Source organism: Lissotriton helveticus, chromosome 7 (genome assembly GCF_964261635.1).
Source record: "Lissotriton helveticus chromosome 7, aLisHel1.1, whole genome shotgun sequence".
NCBI lineage: Eukaryota > Metazoa > Chordata > Amphibia > Caudata > Salamandridae > Lissotriton > Lissotriton helveticus.
The window spans coordinates 1711176255-1711203470 of record NC_136068.1 but is presented as its reverse complement, the minus strand read 5'-3'; the positions used below and the strand labels follow the sequence as shown (position 1 = coordinate 1711203470).

The 27216-nt window shown below is 52.3% G+C and overlaps 1 protein-coding gene across 1 annotated transcript in view; it reads right to left on the bottom strand.

The window, feature by feature from the left end:
• KIRREL2 (kirre like nephrin family adhesion molecule 2) overlaps positions 1-27216 on the bottom strand; it is a 68320-nt gene that overhangs the window by 21468 nt on the left and 19636 nt on the right. The window contains exons 2-9 of the mRNA XM_078655395.1: positions 6259-6408; positions 5556-5705; positions 4780-4937; positions 4388-4538; positions 3216-3321; positions 2388-2536; positions 1056-1183; positions 107-233 (exon numbers count right to left, since the gene is read on the bottom strand). Coding sequence (XP_078511521.1) covers positions 107-233; positions 1056-1183; positions 2388-2536; positions 3216-3321; positions 4388-4538; positions 4780-4937; positions 5556-5705; positions 6259-6408 — 1119 coding nt within the window. The remainder of the gene's footprint in view (positions 1-106; positions 234-1055; positions 1184-2387; positions 2537-3215; positions 3322-4387; positions 4539-4779; positions 4938-5555; positions 5706-6258; positions 6409-27216) is intronic.

Genomic DNA, 27216 nt, shown 5'->3' with positions numbered 1-27216 from the left:
TTGCTGGCATCAAGATATATACAATACAACACTTCTGTTGTTTCCAAACACTGTAAGTGCCACCCTCAGCCGGCAGCGGCCCCAAAGTAACGATATGTCTCCTCACCATTCACCAGCAGGGGCACCTCCTTCTCTGCCACCCCGATCCGGGGCACAATGGCCTTGCAGACATAGGCGCCGGCATCCTCCTGCGTCACGGCTTTCAGCTGCAGTGTGTTCCCGTTGCTCAGGACCTGCAATGCACAGGATACGGGCTCTGTGAGACGTCATACGAGGGAACCCAACCAACATATGTACACACATAATAAGGAACGATTTGTTCACCAGGCTCAGCCAAGGCTATCGCAGACCCCGCGCACCTGAGACGGTTAATAGTGCAGGTGACTGTGATGTGGTTACAGTGGGCTACAGACCACCACCAAGGTGCATCGCTGGTGGCACGGAGACCCAGTGCAGGTCTGAAGAACTGAGGTGGGTGGTATAGTCAATCGTCCACAGAGTTAGAGGCGCACATGCATGGGAACCCTTTATATGTAAGTGGGCGATTCTTGCTCTTCACCCAAATGCTGTGTTATCTCACCACCTTTTTTGGGAGAGGAGTTGGCCTAACGGCTAAGGCGCTCAACCTCGGACCTGGGGATCTGGGTTCGAGTCTCGGTAACGTCGCCAAAAAAAAACCTCCTGTGATTCTGGGCAAATCACTTAATCTCCCCGTGCCTAAAATGAAAGTGTGTCCTCATGTAACGTAACTGGTGCTATGTAAAGCGCTCTGATACCTGATTCGGTTCGGGTCTAGTTCGCGCTATATAAAACTCTGCAAAAAAAAAAAATATTTAAAAAATAAAATTAAAAAAAAACTGAATCCAAAATATCCCTTATTCTAAAGCACTAAAGTAAATACGTGGAATTTCCCCTCTTTCTCAAGTAAGTGTTCCCTTGAGTGCTGCTGAATACTGGGATTGTGCACAAACACCAGCTGAGCAGTGGACTTCAAATACAGGCTATGCGGCTAGCATCACGTGGCTTACGCTTGCCACCCATCATGGTCAACTTACCACGTTGGAGCCTTTCTTGGTCCAGGCCAGAGTCAGTGGTGGGTTTCCAACCCAGTTGCAGGTGAACACAGCATTAGCCCCGATGTCGACTGTCAGGGGTCTTGGATCTGCGATCAGGCGAGGACCAACTAAAAGAAACATAGGAGGCAGGAATATGCATAAGTAAACCTTAAGTGGAACAACGCAGGTGAATGAAAAGCCTGGGATGGGGAAAAGACAATCTGCGTCTAGAAATGCATGCAGAAAGGAGGCCTCCTTATTATGGAATACCCTAGACGTAAAATAATGCTATGTCGTTGATGAACACTTCCACCAAAGTCCTGTTTTTTAACATATCTACACTTTGCATGCTGGGACATTTGGGACCATGTTTATAATGGAAACACGAAACCAAAAGTCACAGCATTCAAAGTGATGCTGGTTAAAAAGCAAAGACTAACTGAAGGTGACACAACATGCAAGCCACTACAAGGGAGCCAAATGCAAAGCCCATGTAAGAAAGGAAAGGACGGGGCTATTCTGGAACTGGGTATTTGCACCCCCTGCATCCATCTATCTATCTATCTATCTATCTATCTATCTATCTATCTATCTATCTATCTATCTATCTATCTATCTATCTATCTATCTATCTATCTATCTACCTATCGATCTATCGATCTATTCACACCATCACCAGGGCACAATACATTCCAGGACACTACATCTGTAAAAAGATGAATGTGTTTCTCTGGTGTACCTTGATTATTTATTAGATATTTACACTTTGTTTTAAATGTGCATTGTTGACCCTCCCTCTCTCATTGTGAGATGATAACACATTATCTGAATTACTGTAAATGTTCTTTTCTAGGAGGTGTTCTTGTTATGGTCAATGAAAGCCCCCACTATAACTTGGCCGGAGTGAAAATGGCAATCCCCAATAGCTGCTATCAGTGTCTTCCTATGCGGGGCATGGGGACTATAAAGCTAAAGAGAGAAGCATGCAGTGGACACGTGTTTCAGTGCACTGTCCGCTAAAGACTACAGAAGGCAAGCAGACCACGAAGCGGGCAGCAAGCTCCAGCGCCCTGAGCACTCACAGGTGATTTGCTGCGCTCTATAAATCCGTGATTGAGTGATTGACCATCAGCAAGTGATGGGGAAGGTAGCTGAGAAGTGGACTGTTAATGCATTGTGATGTAGTGTTCTTTAATGAGGTGCATCTTTAACTCTTTCCTGAATCGGAACAGCGTTATCGCTTGTGTTAGGAGCAGTCTGCCGAGCGTCCGGCTGCATGGCATGCAGGTTCATGCAGGGTGTGTGGATGGAGAGCGGTGCCCTGGTACTCACAGTGCACGTCCACCAGGGTGCTGACGTTTGTGCTGCCCACGGCGTTGGACACCTCGCATGAGATGGGCTCCGTGAAGAAGGTGTGATCGACTATCACTTCGTAGCTGTCTCCATTGGCTTCAGAGATGGGAACGCCTCCCTTCGCCCATCTATGGTCGATAGAAAGACAAAAGAAGGGAAAGAGGTGAGGGATTATTGAATGGCTTTGCCCAAGTGTAAATAATGTGGCAATATGCTTGCAGTCACAAATTGCATATCACTTTGAATTGGTACTAGAGCTTCTGAATTACTATAACCTGAAAAGAAAACCATAAAAAAGGATAAAGAAAGTAAAGAGAAGCTCATTGACAAAGTAAACGATTGGCCCAACAGCCATTGCACTGAATTGCTCTTATCTGTAGGCAGATGTGCGCATGTGATCAGAGAAGATGCAGTCACTCACAGTGCAACAGAGCCAATGGCTGTAGAGGGCTGACCCACTGCCCCATGAAGGATGTTGTGGTTACAGAAGCAAAATTAGAGTGGCAATGGGACAAAGGCGCCAATGGATGAAGAGGACGGACACCTTTAGGTATGTATACAGGCATTAATTTTTTCTTTTTTAATCCATGAGGCAGCAAAAATAAAAGCTGGCTCGTAGCCAGACATTATAAAGACAAAAGGGACTAATATTCCTTTGGTGACAATGTCACATTAGCAGTATTTATCTGGGTGACCAAAATCTGGGGACAAACATCAACCCAGATGAGATATGTGTATGAAGGCAAGAAACACGAGTTGGAAACGTATAACAACCCCTTTTCCCTCACACTCACGCATATTTCCTACCTGTATCCCGTCACTTCCGGGTTCGATGTCGCGGTGCAGAGAAAGGAAACCTTCGCCCCTTCTAGAACCGTCTGCGGAGCCGCTGACAGGGTAACGGTGGGAGGGTCTGAAAGAGGAAACTCGGTGTCAGCTCTTTCCTGAAATCCCAAAAGCTCCTTAAAAATCTCCCACCTCACCCTCTGGACCTTACAACCACAAAAACGTTCCCAAACATCGTTTTATGATGTGTTCGAGGATTGTGAATACCCTGTCCCTCGCCAAAGCCCAAATAACAGCATAAAAGTGAGGGGTTGGAAAACTTAAATCAATGTTACCCACTGGAAATTGCTACTGGTATCAATCATTCTATTCCATCGTATTTAAGCATGTTTATCACCACCTCACTGTAACATCTGTCCTAAAACTTTGGCCACGCCTTTTTTGAACAAGTCTGTCATGGTGGGCCTTGTCAGTGAAGAACAACTGAGGTCCCTTTGGCAACATTGAAATATGATAATTACATGCGGGCAGACCTGAGCAGTTAGTGCACATTAAAGGGAAATACGAAAAAAAGATTGAATGGAACTGCTTGAGTATATCTAAAACTTTGGAGACTCGTCTGGGTGGCTGCCATTCCATTGTTGTTAGCTTGCTAGTGCCATTACAGATAGGAACCCACTGTAGGTAAATAAGATTAGGCAAGGCCAAAGAGAAACAGTGTAGCCCAAACTGGTGCGTCACTTCCTGCTCTTACAGGAACAACACATTTCAGCATGTAGCCCTAGTCCCTGTGGAGAAGCAACCATGGCTACCAGACACTTGATTTATTTTATTTATAAAGTGCCACCTTTACAATGCCCCCTCTCTCACTGGTTGAGGAGACCAAATGGTTTCATGTTGCTAAGATATCACATTTCGAGTCCTGGCCTTCATATTATAAACAAGGGCATTCTGGGACCTGTAGTCTTTGTGCACGATGATCTGCCATGGACTGCAAGCCTCATAATTAAATGTTTATAAAACAGAGGAAATGTGATGTCCTAGCAACTTAGAACCACAAGGTCACTCTTTCACAGGGAGTCCACTGCAGATGCCAGCTATAAAACAGCATTTAAGACATCTGTTTCTAAAATCTCAAGCCTCTTATTCGAGACACTCCAAGGCTGTGGCCTGGGAGTTGACCGAGTACTCACATTGCACATTCAGGGTTGCTGAGACTCGCTTGCCGACCGGATTGGCCGGGTTGGAGACATGGCAGGAGTAGGTGCGGCCCATGTCCCGGTGGGTCGGGGTGATGAGCAGCATGCTGACCGAACTCTCCCGCCGACCGTCGTCCATCAGAGACTGTGGGGCAAGAAGACCTGGGTTAGTGGGTATGGTCACCGTCATGGTGGAGGCAACTTAGTGGAGAGAAGGGTATGTGTGGGTAGGGTAAGCCTGATGGAAGATGGTGTCACTCAGTGGAAAGAGACAGGCAAACAGCAAGCAGAGACAGAGACAGGAAGAGACAGGTGTGTAATGGCTGAGCTGCCACACACCCTCTCCTCTGCACACAGCCTAATGTGGAGGGCGGTTCGAGACTTACCTTGGAGTACATAGCGTTCTCCTGCAGCTCGCCGTCCCGGTACCAGGTAATCTCAGCCGCAGGCTTGGCGCCCAGAGCCCGACATGTCAAGTTATAGGGCATGTTAGCCTTCAGCTTCAGAATGGGGCCTTCCTCGATCTCAGGGTCTTCTGGGGGAACTAAGAATGTGGGAGACTGTCAGGCATGTATTACACCATACTCTTGGCATGACACATATGATAGGACCCACCCCCACATTCAGAGGACATTTAAGGTCGACAGGTCTGAGCAGTGTGAACTTTCTCCTGCAGTGACTGCTCTGAGGGAGAGCCCTCCAGAATTAAGAGCCATAGGAATCTATACCCATCTCAGTGCCATAGGTGCTGCCTATAATGTGGGTGCAGTGCAGGAGTACTCTCAGTGCTGTAGGTGAAGTGAGGGGTTCTTCCAGCAGCACCCACTCAGTGTTATAGGACCCCAGAAGCGTGAACATCCTACCAGGCTTAGCTTCTTCACTGCACTATTCTACGGTCAAAGCCCTTGTTATTAACAACCCCCTCAGTAAGCCTGTGGTGCCCTGTGTATTCACTGCATAGCCATGTGCCTAGCAAAGGTCTTTCAGAACATTAAGGACTCTGGTGGTCCCAGCACCCTCCTGGAAAGGGTAAAGGTATCACTCAGTGAGCAAGCCCAGCTCAGCGCGGGATGTGCCTCAGATGCCTGGCACCCTTGTGGTGCAGCCATACAGCCCTATGTCATGCATTGCCCTGATGGAATAGCGTAGATGTGTCACTCACTGAGCACGGTCAGCTTCGCCCGGTGGGATCTCAGTGCTGCCTGTGTTGCCTGGCACTCATACACAGCGTCATCGGCGAGCTCTGCGCCATCAACGCGTAAATTGTGTTCTCCTGAAGCTGGGTCACCAACAATGGAATATCGAGACCAACCTAAGGAAGCAAGCAGAACATGTTGATTAGATGGCAGAGGCGTAATCCAGGTGCCACTGTGTGCCAGTCTGTACCAGAACGGTTACTTGCAGTATCAGACCCCCGTCATCGTCTGCTGCAACTAGTTACATAACCTCCACATGCCACATATGCCAGCCGCACCACCCCTTTCTGTCAGCTATCATTCTACAGTTGCGCCTTCATCCCCTTTGTCTGTGGGGCACAGATGGTGTGGGTGTCGTGCTTAGAATGGTCATTTCTTCTGCCAGCTCCCACATCACCCTCTTAACAGGTCAAACCCTCTATCACACTCTTTGTACCTCCAAATCCTAATATTTGCTACGTAAAGCCTATGACATTGCCTCTGCCACATTTCCCTTTTTGTTACTTTCCAGTGAACCCATTTTGAACCTCCTCTTCCAACATTTAGTGGTCAAAAAGAGTTGGTGTATCTCACCTGGCACACTACCCTCTCTCTCCTAGCACCTTCTCAACAACACTTCACTGGTCTGCCTCCTGGGGCTATGAATCCCACAATCTGGTGATCCCTTACCTGGCAGGTCTCGTTCCCCGCCCAGTGCCAGTCCATCCTTGGTCCACTGCACCATACCTCGGTACCCGACCACCACGCACGCCAGGGTCGCTGATTGGCCAGCGATGATAACCTGATCCATTGGCTGCTGGGAGAAGTGAGCTGTGTGACCTGGTGGGGAAGAATAGGAAGGTGCATGTTAGTATACCGCGGACATGCCTTGACGAGCCCAGGTGGGTTCCACCTCGCGTGGATGCACGGCATGGAAGAGGGGAGCCGGAAGCCCCCTTAGTGCTAGGGGATTAGAATCTTAATCTGGCGGATGAAGATCAGGAAGTCAAGAATAAAATTGTGTTGATAACTGTATGTAATGAATTTTGAAATGCCTTGTCATGTTTATGAAATGTCAAAATATTAAACATGGCCGTTTTACACCCACACAAATCTCTGTTGTTGATTCTCATGTGGGTCGTCAGGTTATGAGGAGGGAGCGGGGAGCATGCTGGGGGATCCGGGTCCTATGGAGCACCCTGCGCACAATACGTCTGGCATCCGCTGTGGAGCTCTCCTGTGCACTACATGTCTGACATCCCTTCTGAATCTCTCCTTCATACAATTCACCAGGTCTTGGTTATGGCTGCACTACCAGTTTGGCAACATGTACGATGGGACCCCCTCAAAAAAGCAAAATGTGGCCAAGGAACAGAGGGGAAGAGAGACACATGTAATGTAAAAGGTTGTTCCTTCAATGGCCGTATTTTTCATTTATGTGAATACATCTATGTATAACAAAAGTAGGTGACAGAATTTTTTATATTCTAAACAGGAATTATTCAAAAAAATATATATTTTATTTTTCTTTTTTTTAAATTCATATAAATACTATTTTAGATCAGAGATTACATAAAAAATACATCTATTCATTTCAAGAAGTCAGAGATAACACAAATAAGTCATAAGTATAAACAACAGGAAAGATACCCCTTGGTAACAACCATACCAATCAACATACTCGCATACTAACAATCATACCACAATCAAACCACATACTCAGATAGAGAAAAGGAACTGGGTTGTAATTGGCAAGATCACAATGCTAACGTTATTGTTAGGGCCCCAGGATGTAATTTTCGGCCCTTGTAGCAGGTCTCTACCAGTTTGGGTCTAGGCTACACTACCAATCCTGGCACAAGACCCACTTCCTGTGGCGTACACTGGGCTACCAACTCCAATCATCACACAAGCGCAGGCGCAGTACCAGTATCAGTCCTAGTTTACGTTGCACAAGTCTCACCAGTGCAGGTCATCAGTGCAAGAGTTGACTGACCACTACTCACCAGTGTAGGCCATGCTTCCACTTCCATTACAACACCCCAAGGTTCAAAATTACTCCAAGCACTCAAAATCAAGAATGAGTATAGTAATATGTAGCAGTGTCCAATGCCTTTTATTCAGAAATCCAGGTTTTCTTTCAGTAATTATTATCCGTCATACATATCACTCCTTGCGATCAATACAGCTCCGTGCCAACATGTGTTTCGCCCGATTATAAACAACAAGACTTCATCAGGGCAAATCAGTGAACTCTATCGTCCTTGTCAATATGAGAAATTATACTCTCTTACAGCGTGTCAGAGTATCACCAGTCCGAACATAAAGAGTATTAAAGGGCTAAATCTGCCATTCCGCCAATCAGTCGGTAGAGTACTCCCCGTAGTATGATAGCTTCGCGCCACGGAGTCCCAGTGCAGGCCGCACCACAAGTCCTAGAGCAGACTGCACCACCAGTGTCAGTGCAGGACATGCCACCAGTCCCCAGTGCAGGCAGCACCACTAGTAGTTCGACACAAGCAGGCAAGCAAAAAAGAGTCCCCTTCCGAACACAAAAAACACTCTTAGCATAAGGAAACAGTATTTGGTTGGTGCTCCGTGACAAAAAGCGGAAATGTAAAGGAGGGAAGAGAGGAAGGATTGTCCATTCCCAGGAAAGGATTTTTGAAGGACACTCGCACTGACAAATTAAAAGCAACAGCACGAAATAGGTGGAGTTTAACTCCACAAAGCATCTGCAACAGGTTGCTAAGCGACAGCGTAAACACTGTCTGCTCGACCTAAAAAGGTGGGACATGCAACACCCATCAGCCATTACCAAACTCACATTTTTAAATGGCACACAGATAAACCAATCCTAAACAAAGGAGGAGTCAGGCTCCACAAAGTAGATTACAGTACAATCAGGTTATAATGGAACTAGGTTAGTGCCCTCCCATTTCTAGTGCTTTGCAGCACTTTTAAGACCTTCTTAGTTTGTAGTGGCTCAAATGGGTGTAATTTCTTATATTTATATGTTCCCCTCATCTTAACTGCTTGATTTTTGCTCACCAGGAAGTGTCACTCATAGTCATTAAATGTCACTCATATTTACATTGAAATTATGAAAATGTCACACATAAGCAATCTGAATCCTTGTCAGCATGGCAGCTGTAGATTCTCATGCAGGTCGCTCCACCGGCCGGAGTAGGCCTGGGTTGCCCGCTGGTGCAGGCCGCCCTCCTCGCCCGGCACCCACTGCCAAGGCCACTCCGGCAGGCGGTGAGAAAAGCTGTCAGTTGTGAGAGGTGGAACATACGGTTGTGGCAGGGCTGGGGGGGGCTCGGCCCGCGGAGACGGAGCGGGCTCTTTTCATTCCACAGAATCCCAAATAAATCGTTTTCTAATTGCGATTGAATGCGGCGGCCCCTCCCCTGGGGACGGGAGACAAGGGGGTCCGCCATGAATGGGCGCTTTATGGAGTTGCCGCCTCTTCATTGCGGGCTTTGTGCTCGCCCAATTATCCGGCACGACAGAGGGGGTGACCCCAAAAGGCCGTGAGCAGGCTGCTGATGGCAGCCAGGGAGACGGGGCACAATGAGGCCGGCAAACAAAGCGGGGAGGGGTTTTCAAAGGACAGATCCGGGGGAAGATAAACTCTGGGCAATAAAAGAAGCAGCGGGGCTGAGGAAGTAGAACAAGGGAGGGAAAAGTGGAGAGGAGGTGTAAATACAAACGCAGAAAACAAGGTAGAGACAACAAAAATGAGAAACAACAAATAGATAACGTAGGGGAGAAAGGAAGGGGGCGAAGAAAGAGATATAGACAGAGAAATCACAGAGTGGAGAAATGAAAGAGGGAACTAGAGAGTTTGGGAAAGAAATCGAGAAAGTGGGACAAGAGAGGGGAAAACGAAGGGAAGAGACAGAGTGACTTATAGAGAAGCTAGCTCAGGGTTTATGGCTTCCTAAGTCTTACAGCACAGAAGCAGCACAACCTGGGCAACGCGACTGCGGCCCCGCGGCTCTGTACAGGACAGAGCCTGCTCTTATAGGCAACGCGACGGCAGCGCCTCGACTCTGTAGACGACAGAGCCTGCTCTTATGGGCAACGCGACAGCAGCGCCTCGGCTCTGTACACGACAGAGCCTGCTCTTATGGGCAACGCGACAGCAGCGCCTCGGCTCTGTACACGACAGAGCCTGCTATGGGCAACGCGACTGCAGCGCCTCGGCTCTGTACACGACATAGCCATAGCCTGTTCTTCCTTTGTCGTGATACTGTTTGCTTGTGTTGTTGTTGCCCCGCTTTGTGTATTGCCCTGTAAAACACCACACTGTGCTTGTGTATTGAAGAAAACAAACACGCCGCTCCGCGGGGGTTAGGGGGCTGGCCGCACCCCCTTCGGTCCTCACCACACAAACACACACACACAGATGGGATTTGCGAAGATTAGATCAGCCCGCAGCATTGAGAAGATATTTAATAAGCTCTTTTGGGGAGGGGGGGGGGGGCACTTCACCTGCATGCCTCTCTCTCTGGGAGCAGGCCTGGACGGGGGCTTTGATCCCCCCGTCTCCCGCCTCTCTTAAGCCGACTCTCCGTCCGCCAATGTGGCTTTAACAGATTTTTAAAAGCTGCTTCTCGCTGCTAATCCCTTTCTCTCTGCCCTCCCGGGCTTTGTGCTCCTTGTTACACTCTGGGGGCGCTTTCACTAGGCTCCCGGCTTTCAGGGGCCCTCGGGCGTGCAAGGGGGCAGTGAAAGCTCAGGGCAGGGGACGTTGTGTTTGTGGGGACCCACACACCCCGCCCCGGCGGTAACCCTCTGCTCCAGTAGGCCGTGAAGAACCCCTCAGGATGGCAAAAGTTGGGCATACCCCTTCGCCCCCCTAAAAAGAGTCACTTTGCACCTCTGCTCCGTAGGCCTCAAAGTCAGACCAACAATAAACAGACACACCCGAGAGGGCCCTTGAGAGGAAAGAAGCAACACCCTTATAACCTGCAGCACCCCACATCTAACCCGCAGCCTGCTAGCCCACCCAGAGAACCCCAAACACGCAGAACCCCCGAGCAGCACGGCTGCACAGCTGTCCCTCCTTCACACAGCTGCAGCGACACGATGTACCAACCATGGCCCTTCAACAACGCACACCTAGAATCAGATCTCCCTCCCTGCTACCCCAGCACTGACCTACACACATCTCTCTCTCTCTCTCTCTGCTACTCCAGCACTGAGGTACACACATCTCTCTCTCTCTCTCTGCTACTCCAGCACTGACCTACACACATCTCTCTCTCTGCTACTCCAGCACTGACCTACACACATCTCTCTCTCTGCTACTCCAGCACTGACCTACAAGCATCTCTCCCTCTGCTACTCCAGCAATGACCTACACACATCTCTCTCTCTGCTACTCCAGCACTGACCTACACACATCTCTCTCTCTGCTACTCCAGCACTGAGGTACACACATCTCTCTCTCTCTCTCTGCTACTCCAGCACTGACCTACACACATCTCTCTCTCTCTCTCTGCTACTCCAGCACTGACCTACACACATCTCTCTCTCTCTCTGCTACTCCAGCACTGACCAACACACATCTCTCTCTCTCTCTGCTACTCCAGCACTGACCTACACACATCTCTCTCTCTGCTACCCCAGCACTGACCTACACACATCTCTCTCTGCTACTCCAGCACTGACCAACACACATCTCACTCTCTGCTACTCCAGCACTGACCTACACACATCTCTCTCTCTGCTACTCCAGCACTGACCCACAGACATCTCTCTCTCTGCTACTCCAGCACTGAGGTACACACATCTCTCTCTCTCTCTCTGCTACTCCAGCACTGACCTACACACATCTCCCTCTCTCTCTCTGCTACTCCAGCACTGACCTACACACATCTCTCTCTCTCTCTCTGCTACTCCAGCACTGACCTACACACATCTCTCTCTCTCTCTCTGCTACTCCAGCACTGACCTACACACATCTCTCTCTCTGCTACTCCAGCACTGACCTACACACATCTCACTCTCTGCTACTCCAGCACTGACCTACACACATCTCTCTCTCTCTCTCTGCTACTCCAGCACTGACCAACACACATCTCTCTCTCTCTCTGCTACTCCAGCACTGACCTACACACATCTCTCTCTCTGCTACTCCAGCACTGAGGTACACACATCTCTCTCTCTCTCTCTGCTACTCCAGCACTGACCTACACACATCTCTCTCTCTCTCTCTCTCTCTGCTACTCCAGCACTGACCTACACACATCTCTCTCTCTGCTACTCCAGCACTGACCTACACACATCTCTATCTCTGCTACTCCAGCACTGACCTACACACATCTCTCTCTCTGCTACTCCAGCACTGACCCACACACATCTCTCTCTCTCTGCTACCCCAGCACTGACCTACACACATCTCTCTCTCTGCTACTCCAGCACTGACCTACACACATCTCTCTCTCTGCTACTCCAGCACTGACCAACACACATCTCTCTCTCTGCTACTCCAGCACTGACCTACACACATCTCTCTCTCTGCTACTCCAGCACTGACCCACACACATCTCTCTCTCTGCTACCCCAGCACTGACCTACACACATCTCTCTCTCTGCTACCCCAGCACTGACCTACACACATCTCTCTCTCTGCTACCCCAGCACTGACCTACACACATCTCTCTCTCTCTGCTACTCCAGCACTGACCTACACACATCTCTCTCTCTGCTACTCCAGCAATGACGTACACACATCTCTCTCTCTCTGCTACTCCAGCACTGACCTACACACATCTCTCTCTCTGCTACTCCAGCACTGACCCACACACATCTCTCTCTCTGCTACCCCAGCACTGACCTACACACATCTCTCTCTCTGCTACCCCAGCACTGACCTACACACATCTCTCTCTCTGCTACCCCAGCACTGACCTACACACATCTCTCTCTCTCTGCTACTCCAGCACTGACCTACACACATCTCTCTCTCTGCTACTCCAGCAATGACGTACACACATCTCTCTCTCTCTGCTACTCCAGCACTGACCTACACACATCTCTCTCTCTGCTACCCCAGCACTGACCTACACACATCTCTCTCTCTGCTACCCCAGCACTGACCTACAGACATCTCTCTCTCTGCTACTCCAGCACTGAGGTACACACATCTCTCTCTCTCTCTCTGCTACTCCAGCACTGACCTACACACATCTCTCTCTCTGCTACCCCAGCACTGACCTACACACATCTCTCTCTCTCTGCTACTCCAGCACTGACCTACACACATCTCTCTCTCTGCTACTCCAGCAATGACGTACACACATCTCTCTCTCTCTCTGCTACTCCAGCACTGACCCACACACATCTCTCTCTCTGCTACTCCAGCACTGACCTACACACATCTCTCTCTCTGCTACCCCAGCACTGACCTACACACATCTCTCTCTCTCTCTCTCTCTCTGCTACTCCAGCACTGACCTACACACATCTCTCTCTCTGCTACCCCAGCACTGACCTACACACATCTCTCTCTCTCTGCTACTCCAGCACTGACCTACACACATCTCTCTCTCTGCTACTCCAGCAATGACGTACACACATCTCTCTCTCTCTGCTACTCCAGCACTGACCCACACACATCTCTCTCTCTGCTACTCCAGCACTGACCCACACACATCTCTCTCTCTGCTACTCCAGCACTGACCCCCAAGCAGACCCCCCTGTCCCAGCACAGACCCCAAGAAGATATCGCTCTCTTTATCACACACTGTCCCTTCACTCGCTCTTTTTGTGCTTTTCCCGCACTGACCCAGACGGACTGCCATTTCTTCTAGTTTGCTGCCCCATCGCTGGCCACACACAGCTCCTGCTCCCTCCAGGAGCCCAGGGCCGCCCCCCCCCCCCCCCTCCAGCGCCCTGTGATGTGTTAAGCGGAAAGAGTTAATGCTGAGAACCGCACCATATGGCCCGGCTCCAGGAGTCCATTTGTGCCTTTTTACCAGTCGGTTTCACGCCTGCTCTGCCCAGTCGAGCGCGCGGGAATCTCTTTATCACAAATGGACTGTGAGCAGAATGCGACACCGCCCCCCCGGGCCCCGCAGCCGAAGGTGACAGGAGACACGGCCCCCTTCACCCCCCGTCCACTGACTGCATCCTCACTGATAGACAGGGACATCCCCAACCTATGTCTGTACCCCCTGCTACCCCGGGGCCAAATCTGTACCCCCTGCTACCCCGGGGCCAGGTCTGTACCCCCTGCTACCCCGGGGGCAAGTCTGTACCCCCTGCTACCCCGGGGGCAAGTCTGTACCCCCTGCTACCCCGAGGCCAAGTCTGTACCCACTAATACCCCGGGGTCAAGTCTGTACCCCCTGCTACCCCGGGGCCAAGTCTGTACCCCTTGCTACCCCGGGGCCAAGTCTGTACCCCCTGCTACCCCGGGGCCAAGTCTGTACCCCCCGCTTGCCCAGCCTGTGCCCCTGGTCCTACAGTGCTCTCATGGTGTTAGTGCTGAGTGTCCGAGGGTGAGCTATGTGTCAGTGCTGAGCATGCACTGCTCATTCGTGCACAGCTCCCTTTGTCAGCCTCTGTGCCTATCCCTGGTATGTACCCAGTTTTTACCCCCTGTTTGCCCAGGCTGTGCCCCTGGTCCCACAGAGCTTTCCTGGTGCTAGTGCTGAGTGCCCGAGGCTGGGCCCGGTGCCAGTGCTGAGTCTGCACTGCTCACTCTGTCGTGTATTTCTATAGGTTCTGATTCGATCCCCCTATTCCTGACCCTATTCTGGTTAAACTTACTAGCTAGTTAACTAACAGTCAGCCCATGAGGCAAGAAATCCCCCATGATGCAGATACCGTTATCTGACGCAGTCACACTACGGCACAGGAACGTGTTATCTGATTAGGTCATAACGCTTGAGATCTAATTAGACAAGCGATATTCCTCCAGCCCCTGATAAGGCATACGACGTTCTCATAACAAATCAAACCTATGACAACCTGGATAATCCGTGCGGCCATTGTTTTGATTTCACAGAGAACTTTAGTAAAGAATGTGCTAACGAGCAAGTCGTATGACATCTTTATTGACGTACCTATGTCCATCCTTACGTCAATCCCGGCACCTTTAAGGTATAAATATTGCCGACCTTGCCCTATGCAAACACACGCGTGGTGACAAGACGGAGCAGCCATACTTGCCGAAGCCGAGAGCAGAAGCAGACCCCGCAGGCAGCAGCCCCGCCTTCCTGACGCGCTGAGAGACGCGCTGCTATCTCAAGCCGAGAGAACCAGCACCGGCGCTTCTGGGCAGCCCTCGCAGGCAGCCTGGAATATCGAGAGCAGAGAAAGAGATACCATTCCTCATTCATCCTAAATTCCAGGTACAGAACTGAATAACCCCTCCTAGAGAATTCTTTAGTTATTCACTTGGCAAAAACAAACTTAAACTAAACTGTAACTTTCTATTCCCGCCCACGCATTAGACTTAGGTCAGGTACACGGGGTAGGCGTATTTAGAAACACCAGTTGAGTACGTTTAGTCAAATGTATATGTGTATGTAAATATATTTTAATCATTTTAAACATCATATGGCTCAGAAACCATATCAATGTTTTTACAGTATTATTTTATACTATTGCTTCTAATGTATGCACTTTACTTAACTATAAGTATTGCAATAATATCGATCCATTTCTCTTGTACGAGAAAAGAGACTGATCAATAAATAACATCTTTTATTGAACACGCCCGTCTCTTCCTTTTCTCTACATTCTGATGAGACTAAGAATGCACGTACTGACTGAGTAAAATAATTGCCTTGTGCTCACACGACTCTTGAGATTGACTCTTGATTAGGGGAGAGCAAAGTTGTCATGTTCTATGGTTGTCAGAAACTAAATCCCTTCTTGTCTAATCAGGGGAGTTCATCCTTCCTTGAACATTCGAGAAAGTTTCTAGCGAACTCTGAGCTTAGCTGGCAAACCCAAAAATTAAGTCTAGTTTCGACAGTAGTAGACCTAGTTAACGTCTGGCCTAGGCCTTTACTGCTGTAGGTACTATTCCAATGCGCAGAGCCTATTGGGAAAATAGGAGCTACACTACAACTCATGTGCACAGCTCCCTTTGTCAGCCCTGTGTGCCTGTCCCTGGTCTGTACCCAGTCTGTGCCTCCTGGTTGTCCAGCCTGTGCCCCTGGTCCCACAGTGCTATCCTGGTGTTAGTGCCCGAGGCTGTGTTCTGTGCCAGTGCCGAGCCTGCACTGCTCACTCAAGTGCACAGCTCCCTTTGTCAGCCCTCTGTGTGTGTCCCTGGTCTGTACCCAGTCTGTACCCCTGTTTGCCCATCCTGTGCCCCTGGTCCCACAGTGCTCTCATGGTGTTAGTGCTGAGTGCCCGAGGCTGGGCCCTCTGCCTGTGCTGAGCCTGCACTGCTCACTCATGTGCACAGCTCCCTTTGTCAGATCTCTGTGCCTGTCCTCGGTCTGCACTCATTCTATACCCCTTGCGTGCCCAGGCTGTGCCCCTGGTCACACAGTGGTCGTTGCAGTTCTCCTGGTGTTCGTGCCCGAGGCTGGGCCCTGTGCCAGTGCTGAGCCTGCACGGCTCACTCATGTGCACAGCTCCCTTTGTCAGCCCTCTGTGCCTGTCCCTGGTCTGTACCCAGTCTGTACCCCTGCTTGCCCAGGCTGTGCCCCTGGTCCCACAGTGGTCGTTGCAGTTCTCCTGGTGTTCGTGCCCGAGGCTGGGCCCTGTGCCAGTGCTGAGCCTGCACTGCTCGCTCATGTGCACAGCTCCCTTTGTCAGATCTCTGTGCCTGTCCTCGGTCTGTACTCAGTCTATACCCCCTGCTTGCCCAGGCTGTGCCCCTGGTCCCACAGTGGTCGTTGCAGTTCTCCTGGTGTTCGTGCCCGAGGCTGGGCCCTGTGCCAGTGCTGAGCCTGCACTGCTCACTCATGTGCACAGCTCCCTTTGTCAGCCCTCTGTGCCTGTCCCTGGTCTGTACCCAGTCTGTACCCCTGCTTGCCCAGGCTGTGCCCCTGGTCCCACAGTGGTCGGTGCAGTTCTCCTGGTGTTCGTGCCCGAGGCTGGGCCCTGTGCCAGTGCTGAGCCTGCACTGCTCACTCATGTGCACAGCTCCCTTTGTCAGCCCTCTGTGCCTGTCCCTGGTCTGTACCCAGTCTGTACCCCTGCTTGCCCAGGCTGTGCCCCTGGTCCCACAGTGGTCGGTGCAGTTCTCCTGGTGTTCGTGCCCGAGGCTGGGCCCTGTGCCAGTGCTGAGCCTGCACTGCTCACTCATGTGCACAGCTCCTTTTGTCAGCCCTCTGTGCCTGTCCCTGGTCTGTACCCAGTCTGTACCCCTGCTTGCCCAGGCTGTGCCCCTGGTCCCACAGTGGTCGGTGCAGTTCTCCTGGTGTTCGTGCCCGAGGCTGGGCCCTGTGCCACTGCTGAGCCTGCACTGCTCACTCGTGTGCACAGCTCCCTTTGTCAGATCTCTGTGCCTGTCCTCGGTCTGTACTCAGTCTATACCCCCTGCTTGCCCAGGCTGTGCCCCTGGTCCCACAGTGATCGTTGCAGTTCTCCTGGTGTTCGTGCCCGAGGCTGGGCCCTGTGCCAGTGCTGAGCCTGCACTGCTCACTCATGTGCCAGCACAGCTCCCTTTGTCAGCCCTCTGTGCCTCTGCTTCTAGCTCTCAGCTCAGGGCTGGAGGGGGCTTTGCAGCATGAAAGAGCCCCCTTTCTTCTCTCTGCTCACTGTCTGTTTCTGCCCCTTATCAGCCCACTAAAACCCTCTAATTCCAATCCAATGAAGCCCGGCCTTTGTCCCCATTGTTGGGGAGTTTACCCAATAAACTCCTAACTGAGCCAGGGGATTAACTTTTCAAGAGGGTCGGGGGTCAGGGTGGGGGGTGCAGAGGAAGAGAAAACAGAGGGAACACAAGAGAAGCGGAGGGGGGCAGAAAAAACAGCCAGGCTCGGGCATTTTAATAGACTCCCACTCCCAGCTCAGGGGCTGGGGCTTGTGAAAGCAGGAAGCGGGGGACTGTGGAAGGCACGGGGGACAGGTTTCTCTAAAACAAGGAGTCACTCTCCGAGAAATTACATCAGCCATTCCTTTCGTGCTGCCGCCATGTGTGACCTTTCATTATGCACCTCTCGCTTCCTGTCCAGAATCCCTGATGCCCACCAGGCCATGTCATCCTTGCCCGGGCATACAATGCAGGGTGAGGAGAAAAGTGGCATCTTCGACGAACTATGTAACTTATATAATTTAAAGTCCTTATGTAACGCAACTGGTTGTTTTGTAAAGCGCTCTGACACCTTCAGGCAATGTTCGCGCTATATTAAATCGCATTAAATAAATACATAAATAAATAAAATAAAAGCTAGGCTGGGGATTAAGAAGGCGCCTCGTCGTGCCAAGGTCACCGTGAACGGGGCAAGGTGGCCGTGCCCGGATATACCGAGGGCACTCAGGGCACACTGCGCGTGTGCGTGCGCCCGTGCTCCCGGAATACTTCCCATTACTTCAATACCCCTCTCTTCCTCCCCACTTCTGGATTCAAAGCAAACACCTTATTATCGCCGAGGAGAGCGGCTGGCGCCAGCCCCGGCCCTATCAGCAGAGGCGATAGGGTTATCAAGGACAGGGGTGACTGTACCCGGGCGCCGGTCTCTCCTTCCAAGGGCCCGGGCTCAATCGGGACACAACACCCACCCTAGGCCTCCTGTGACGCAGCGCGAGCTACGAAAATCATTTTATTTATTTAATTGTTTACTTACCTGAAATCATCCCTATTCTTGTGTTTACTACCCCCACCCTGCCCCTACTCGCCTTTCTGCCCCACGGAACTCCCTCCGGGCCGCAACTGGACTATCCCCCTCCTGGGGCAAGACACCCGTCCTAAGACTCTCCCGTCCAGGACATGGAACCCGTCCCGGAACTAAGACCCTTCCACGTAGGAAGGTGACGCCCACCCTCTTTCCTGGAATGTGCCCCTTTCCTGGGCCCCTGCCATCGCCTAGACCCATGCCACCCGCCGTGGATTCGGACGTCCACTTGGGCCCTGGTCCCCACTTAGACTCCTCTGCTCCCTCCCTGGACTGTCCCCTCCTGGGGCCCTCCACGCCTCTCCCCCCTCTACAAGGCAGTCTACTGGTCTTGCTTATCATTGCCCCAGTCGCCTAGCAAAGATGCCACAGGGCCTGGAGCAAGCAAGGAAAATGCCCCCTGTGACTGCTGTTCGGGAAGTAAAATAAAGCAAGTATCAGAATTCAATGGGCCCTCGGGACTCTGGGCCCCGGTGCCACTACACCTGCTGCACCAATGGTAGACACGCCCCCAAAAGTGATCTTTGGGTGGTGAATTTCGACAGAGTGGGAGTGCATTTTCAAAAGTGACTCCAGGGGCAACTTTGAAACAGTGCCATGTGAGACCTGAAAGGCAACCCCTAAAATGTGTCACTGTCAGCCTATTTTAAGAAAGGCTTCAGGGCCTAGTGTCTGTGTAGAGGTGAACACAGCTCAGCCATTTGCATTCTTCATAAGTATAAAGTGCAGTAGTTTAAGTCAATAAAATGTGTGCAAATCTTCAATCAATCAACTCATCTGGAGGGTAGATCTGCTGTCATAGCCCCCTCCGCCTACACTACAGTATCTAGGGAGCAGCCAGCTGCCCCAGCAAATCCCTTGTATGAGGGACAGTTCTGCTATTAAACATTCCAGAGCCTGTATGGGCAGAGAATAGCCTTCCTGTCCTAGCACTCAGCCTGTAGACTGAGCAGGAGGTCTGTTGTTTATCACCTCTCCTGTGATTATAAGGAAGAGCTCAGCTGCCAGCATGTCTTGGCTTGATGGGGGATAGCAATGCTGTCTAAGGCCCTTGGATGTGTAAAGTGTGATGATGGCCATCCAGCCACTACCAGCTAAGAGATGTGTAAGACCTGGGCCTAGAAGCAGGGACTCTGGAATTATGCGATGGTTCGGCCGGCGATATTCACATAATAATAGATTTGCAGAATTTGCCACATAACCCATCATCTGCCACATAACCTGCAGATTTTAACAAAAAAAAATGTTTCTTGCTCAAATGGTTCAAAAGTTACTAAAACTACAGCAGCACGTGTTGCCGTGCCGTGGTAGGCCCTCTGGAAAACTGGACTGGTCACTTTTCTGTTCCTTGCTGTTATATTTTGGTGTTAAACTGGTACTAAAGACGTGCCACCGATGCCCAGTGTTCTACAGTATACTGACCGAATGCGTAGGGTTTGATTGACTACCCTGCTATCCAAGGCCCTTTAGACCTGTAGGATCTGAGATATGTGGGACCTTTAGCACGTGGCACCTGAGAAAAACTATAAGGTCCCAGCATGTGTATTTGAGAGGTGGCCCTGCTAGTTGCGGCTTGGCCAACTAAGGGATGGGTCCAGAATGTAAGGTCTGAGCTTGTCTGCTCCTGGAGAGGGGTCTCCTATCTAATATGTCATGAACCTCTAGGGCTGTTGTGTAAGGGCCAAGGCGCCTGTTGGGTCTGAGATATAGGATATCTCTCTTAAGACCCTTAAGTCTGGGCACCAAGGGCCAGCTGGCCTGTGTAGGGTTCAGATATGACGGTTAACAACGTAGGCATGCTTAGGATCTGTCGTAGGGATCTATACTGTCTCAGGACACCTGGTCATGAAAGGTATGCACACTCATCAGTGGAGCAGCAGGCCCATTGGCACCGGGATCAGGGTTGAAATGTACCCACTCCACCCAGTTACAGTTTCTTTTACAACTGAAACTTAAGGAAAGGGGAAACTTTCCCTTTGCATGACTCTGGCTGTGAAGCACTTACTACACCTCTGTGTAAAGCTCCTGAGGTATCTGAGGCGAAGCTGTTGCAGGCGGCTCTCTGGGAGGTAGCTTCTATCAAGTTCCTGCAGTGTGTAGCTGCACCTCTGAGGAGGGGTGTGCTGCAGGCAGCTCTGTAAGGTAGCCTCTATCACGTTCTTGCAGTGTGTAGCTGCACCTCTGAGGAGGCGTGTGCTGCAGACGGCTCTGTGAGGTAGCCTCTATCACGTACTTGCAGTGTGTAGCTGCACCTCTGAGGAGGGGTGTGCTGCAGGCGGCTCTGTAAGGTAGCCTCTATCATGTTCTTGCAGTGTGTAGCTGCACCTCTGAGGAGGGGTGCGCTGCAGGTGGCTCTGTGAGGTAGCCTCTATCACGTTCTTGCAGTGTGTAGCTGCACCTCTGAGGAGGGGTGCGCTGCAGGCGGCTCTGTGAGGTAGCTTCTATCACGTTCTTGCAGTGTGTAGCTGCACCTCTGAGGAGGGGTGTGCTGCAGGCAGCTCTGTAAGGTAGCCTCTATCACGTTCTTGCAGTGTGTAGCTGCACCTCTGAGGAGAGGTGTGCTGCAGGCGGCTCTGTAAGGTAGCTTCTATCAAGTTCCTGCAGGGTTTAGCTGCACCTCTGAGGCGAGGTGCGCTGCAGGCGGCTCTGTGAGGTAGCCTCTATCACGTTCTTGCAGGGTTTAGCTGCACCTCTGAGGAGAGATGCGCTGCAGGCGGCTCTGTGAGGTAGCCTCTATCACGTTCTTGCAGGGTTTAGCTGCACCTCTGAGGAGAGGTGTGCTGCAGGCGGCTCTGTGAGGTAGCTTCTATCAAGTTCTTGCAGGGTTTAGCTGCACCTCTGAGGCGAGGTGCGCTGCAGGCGACTCTGTGAGGTAACCTCTATCACGTTCTTGCAGTGTGTAGCTGCACCTCTGAGGAGGCGTGTGCTGCAGGCGGCTCTGTGAGGTAGCCTCTATCACGTTCTTGCAGTGTGTAGCTGCACCTCTGAGGAGGGGTGTGCTGCAGGCGGCTCTGTGAGGTAGCCTCTATCACGTTCTTGCAGTGTGTAGCTGCTCTGTGAGGTAGCCTCTATCGCGTTCTTGCAGTGTGTAGCTGCACCTCTGAGGAGACGTGCGCTGCAGGCGGCTCTGTGAGGTAGCCTCTATCAAATTCTTGAAGAGTGTAGCTGCACCTCTGAGGAGGCGTGTGCTGCAGGCGGCTCTGTGAGGTAGCCTCCATCACGTTCTTGCAGTGTGTAGCTGCACCTCTGAGGAGGGGTGTGCTGCAGGCGGCTCTGTGAGGTAGCCTCTATCGCGTTCTTGCAGTGTGTAGCTGCACCTCTGAGGAGGGGTGTGCTGCAGGCGGCTCTGTGAGGTAGCCTCTATCACGTTCTTGCAGTGTGTAGCTGCACCTCTGAGGAGGGGTGTGCTGCAGGCGGCTCTGTGAGGTAGCCTCTATCACGTTCTTGCAGTGTGTAGCTGCTCTGTGAGGTAGCCTCTATCACATTCTTGCAGTGTGTAGCTGCACCTCTGAGGAGGGGTGTGCTGCAGGCGGCTCTGTGAGGTAGCCTCTATCACGTTCTTGCAGTGTGTAGCTGCACCTCTGAGGCGAGGTGCGCTGCAGGCGGCTCTGTGAGGTAGCTTCTATGAAGTTCTTGCAGTGTGTAGCTGCACCTCTGAGGAGGGGTGTGCTGCAGGCGGCTCTGTGAGGTAGCTTCTAACACGTTCTTGCAGTGTGTAGCTGCACCTCTGAGGAGGCGTGTGCTGCAGAAGGCTCTGTGAGGTAGCCTCTATCACGTTCTTGCAGTGTGTAGCTGCACCTCTGAGGAGGGGTGTGCTGCAGGCGGCTCTGTGAGGTAGCTTCTATCAATTTCTTGCAGTGTGTAGCTCCACCTCTGAGGCGAGGTGCGCTGCAGGCGGCTCTGTGAGGTAGCTTCTATCAATTTCTTGCAGTGTGTAGCTGCACCTCTGAGGAGGGGTGCGCTGCAGGCGGCTCTGGGAGGAAGCCTCTATCATGTTCTTGCAGTGTGTAGCTGCACCTCTGAGGAGAGGTGCGCTGCAGGCGGCTCTGTGAGGTAGCCTCTATCCCGTTCTTGCAGTGTGTAGCTGCACCTCTGAGGAGGCGTGTGCTGCAGGCGGCTCTGTGAGGTAGCTTCTATCAAGTTCCTGCAGGGTTTAGCTGCACCTCTGAGGCGAGGTGCGCTGCAGGCGGCTCTGTGAGGTAGCTTCTATCAAGTTCCTGCAGGATTTAGCTGCACCTCTGAGGCGAGGTGCGCTGCAGGCGGCTCTGGGAGGAAGCCTCTATCAAGTTCCTGCAGGGTTAGCTGCACCTCTGAGGAAAGGTGTGCTGCAGTCGGCTCTGTGAGGTAGCCTCTATCACGTTCTTGCAGTGTGTAGCTGCACCTCTGAGGAGAGGTGCGCTGCAGGCGGCTCTGTGAGGTAGCCTCTATCACGTTCTTGCAGTGTGTAGCTGTTCCTCTGAGGAGAGGTGCGCTGCAAGCGGCTCTGTGAGGTAGCTTCTATCAAGTTCTTGCAGGGTTTAGCCGCACCTCTGAGGCGAGGTGCGCTGCAGGCAGCTCTGGGAGGAAGCCTCTATCAAGTTCCTGCAGTGTGTAGCTGCACCTCTGAGGAAAGGTGTGCTGCAGGCGGCTCTGTAAGGTAGCCTCTATCACGTTCTTGCAGTGTGTAGCTGCATCTCTGAGGAGGGGTGTGCTGCAGGCGGCTCTGGGAGGAAGCCTCTATCAAGTTCTTGCAGGGTTTAGCTGCACCTCTGAGGAAAGGTGTGCTGCAGGCGGCTCTGTAAGGTAGCCTCTATCACGTTCTTGCAGTGTGTAGCTGCATCTCTGAGGAGGGGTGTGCTGCAGGCGGCTCTGGGAGGAAGCCTCTATCAAGTTCTTGCAGGGTTTAGCTGTACCTCTGAGGGGAGGTGCGCTGCAGGCGGCTCTGTAAGGTAGCTTCTATCAAGTTCTTGCAGGGTTTAGCTGCACCTCTGAGGAGAGGTGCGCTGCAGGCGGCTCTGTGAGGTAGCTTCTATCAAGTTCTTGCAGGGTTTAGCTGTACCTCTGTCGCGAGGTGTGCTGCAGGCGGCTCTGTGAGGTAGCTTCTATCAAGTTCTTGCAGGGTTGAGCTGCACCTCTGAGGAGAGGTGCGCTGCAGGCGGCTCTGTGAGGTAGCTTCTATCAAGTTCTTGCAGGGTTTAGCTGCACCTCTGAGGCGAGGTGCACTGCAGGCGGCTCTGTAAGGTAGCTTCTATCAAGTTCTTGCAGGGTTTAGCTGCACCTCTGAGGCGAGGTGCGCTGCAGGCGGCTCTGTAAGGTAGCTTCTATCAAGTTCTTGCAGGGTTTAGCTGCACCTCTGAGGCGAGGTGCGCTGCAGGCGGCTCTGTAAGGTAGCTTCTATCAAGTTCTTGCAGGGTTTAGCTGCACCTCTGAGGCGAGGTGCGCTGCAGGCGGCTCTGTGAGGTAACCTCTATCACGTTCTTGCAGTGTGTAGCTGCACCTCTGAGGAGGGGTATGCTGCAGACAGCTCTGTAAGGTAGACTTTATCACGTTCTTGCAGTGTGTAGCTGCACCTCTGAGGAGAGGTGTGCTGCAGGCGGCTCTGTGAGGTAGCCTCTATCATGTTCTTGCAGTGTGTAGCTGCACCTCTGAGGAGGGGTGCGCTGCAGGCGGCTCTGTGAGGTAGCCTCTATCACGTTTTTGCAGTGTGTAGCTGCGCCTCTGAGGCGAGGTGTGCTCTGCAGGCGGCTCTGTGAGGTAGCTTCTATTAAGTTCTTGCAGGGTTTAGCTGCACCTCTGAGGCGAGGTGCGCTGCAGGCAGCTCTGTGAGGTAACCTCTATCACGTTCTTGCAGTGTGTAGCTGCACCTCTGAGGAGGGGTGTGCTGCAGGCAGCTCTGTAAGGTAGACTTTATCACGTTCTTGCAGTGTGTAGCTGCACCTCTGAGGAGAGGTGCGCTGCAGGCGGCTCTGTGAGGTAGCTTCTATCAAGTTCTTGCAGGGTTTAGCTGTACCTCTGTCGCGAGGTGTGCTGCAGGCGGCTCTGTGAGGTAGCTTCTATCAAGTTCTTGCAGGGTTGAGCTGCACCTCTGAGGAGAGGTGCGCTGCAGGCGGCTCTGTGAGGTAGCTTCTATCAAGTTCTTGCAGGGTTTAGCTGCACCTCTGAGGCGAGGTGCGCTGCAGGCGGCTCTGTAAGGTAGCTTCTATCACGTTCTTGCAGGGTTTAGCTGCACCTCTGAGGAGGGGTGCGCTGCAGGCGGCTCTGGGAGGAAGCCTCTATCATGTTCTTGCAGTGTGTAGCTGCACCTCTGAGGAGGGGTGCGCTGCAGGCGGCTCTGTGAGGTAGCCTCTATCACGTTTTTGCAGTGTGTAGCTGCACCTCTGAGGTAAGGTACCTCTGTAAGGTACCTTCTATCAAGTTCTTGCAGGGTTTAGCTGCACCTCTGAGGAGAGGTGTGCTGCAATCGGCTCAGTGAATGCCTGCTGTGTTTGGAGATGTGGGCTTTTAGCTGCTGCTAGGGCCGGGTATCACCTTACTGAGGTGAAGTGATCCCTTCAGCCAGGGTAGCCACTGTGGGGGCAGGGGGGCGATCAGAGGCCGAGAACAGACATGTGTGGACCCTGGGAACACCGGCTCTGACCCCCAGACTCCAGGGGTCACCCGCTGACAGTTCCCAGGTAAGCTCATCCCGCACTTGGAGAGCCCCCCCTGTGACCTTTGCCCTTCGCTCCATCAGGAATGTCAACAGCCAGATTAAACTGTTTTCTTATCTTTTTTTTCACTGCAAGTTTAAAACAAGGTTGTCTTTTGAAGGTCTGCGTGAAACAGAAGACCAATTGTTCCCTAAAACCTCAACCACAAAAAAAAAGTTTTCTTTCTCCAGCAGCGCATTTTGGGTATGTTACTGGACTGGAGCGGGCGGGGGCCACCGGCCCAGTGTACCGAACAGGACAGAGGGGGGCTCCCCCGTCTGCTCGTGTACCAGGTCCCCAGCCTCTCTCCCTTGACTGCCCAGTACTGCACACCCCACAACCCCCAGTTTCTCTACCTCTTTCCTCGACACACATTCTTTTTTTTAAAGTTTAAAGTTAATTGAAGGAAAAATTTTGAAGCAAACATTGGAAAAAACAATATATAAGAAAAACCCCAATTAATAAATATTGTAAAGTTAAACAAATAAAAACGTATTACTGATAATTGGGAAAGTGAGTAGAGGGAAAAAAGGGAAAGAGGGGGGGGGGGGGAATGAAAATATCTATTAAAATATTATTTAAGAAACATTAAGGATAAAAGTGATATCTAAAACCTTAATCTCTATTTCTACAGAAAAACGTTGGTATATGCACAAAAAACGTTGGTACCTCGACACACATTCTGCTCCAAAATGCCCTCCCGCAGGCTCTGTGTACCCCACTCCCTGCCCCGTTCTCTGCCCCAGGCTTCCTTCCAGAGGCTCTGTGTACCCCACTCCCTGCCCCGCTCTCTGCCCCAGGCTTCCTTCCACAGGCTCTGTGTACCCCACTCCCTGCCCCGTTCTCTGCCCCAGGCTTCCTTCCAGAGGCTCTGTGTACCCCACTCCCTGCCCCGCTCTCTGCCCCAGGCACCCTCCCGCAGGCTCTGTGTACCCCACTCCCTGCCCCGCTCTCTGCCCCAGGCACCCTCCCGCAGGCTCTGTGTACCCCACTCCCTGCCCAACTCCCTGCCCCACGCCGCCCCGCTCTCTGCCCCAGGCTTCCTTCACCAGGCTCTGGGTACCCCACTCCCTGCCCCGCTCTCTGCCCCAGGCTCTGTGTACCCCACTCCCTGCCCCGCTCTCTGCCCCAGGCTTCCTTCCATCCACAGGCTCTGTGTACCCCACTCCCTGCCCCGCTCTCTGCCCCAGGCTTCCTCCCGCAGGCTCTGTGTACCCCACCCCACTCCCTGCCCCACGCCGCCCGCTCTCTGCCCCAGGCTTCCTTCCACAGGGTCTGTGTACCCCACTCCCTGCGCCGCTCTCTGCCCCAGGCTTCCTTCCACAGGCTCTGTGTACCCCACGCCGCCCCGCTCTCTGCCCCAGGCTCTGTGTACCCCACTCCCTGCTCCTCGCCGCCCCGCTCCCTGCCCCAGCCCCTTCGAGTGAGCTGCTTCCGGAGGACGGAGACAAGACGGAGAGCTCACAGCTGCGAGCCCCGCGTTTGAAGTGCGGGGTGGGGCGGGGGAGGAAGCAGAGGCCCCCGCACCTGCTGAGATCAAGGGGCGCTCCTCACACTCTCCCCCATTCCCTCACAGGCCGCAGCGCCTGTTGACAGCTCGGAGCTGGGAAACAGCATACTCCGCTGACAGGGCCGATAAATAAAGCTGATGGATGGGGGTCTGGGGAGATGGGCTCAGGGAGGGTCACAGACCGCCAGCGCTGTGCGTGGATGGACCAGGGGGGCCCAGGGCTGTGTGTGCAAGGGCCACAGAGCGCCAGCGCTGTGCGTGGATGGACCAGGGACCAAGCACTGTGTGTAGAAGGGCCACAGAGCGCCAAGACTGTGTGTGGGTGGACCAGGGACCAAGCACTGTGTGTAGAAGGGCCACAGAGCGCCAACACTGTGTGTGGATGGACCAAGCACTGTGTGTAGAAGGGCCACAGAGCGCCAAGACTGTGCGTGGATGGACCAGGGACCAAGCACTGTGTGTAGAAGGGCCACAGAGCGCCAACACTGTGCGTGGATGGACCAGGGACCAAGCACTGTGTGTAGAAGGGCCACAGAGCGCCAACACTGTGCGTGGATGGACCAGGGACCAAGCACTGTGTGTAGAAGGGCCACAGAGCGCCAAGACTGTGTGTGGATGGACCAGGGACCAAGCACTGTGTGTAGAAGGACCA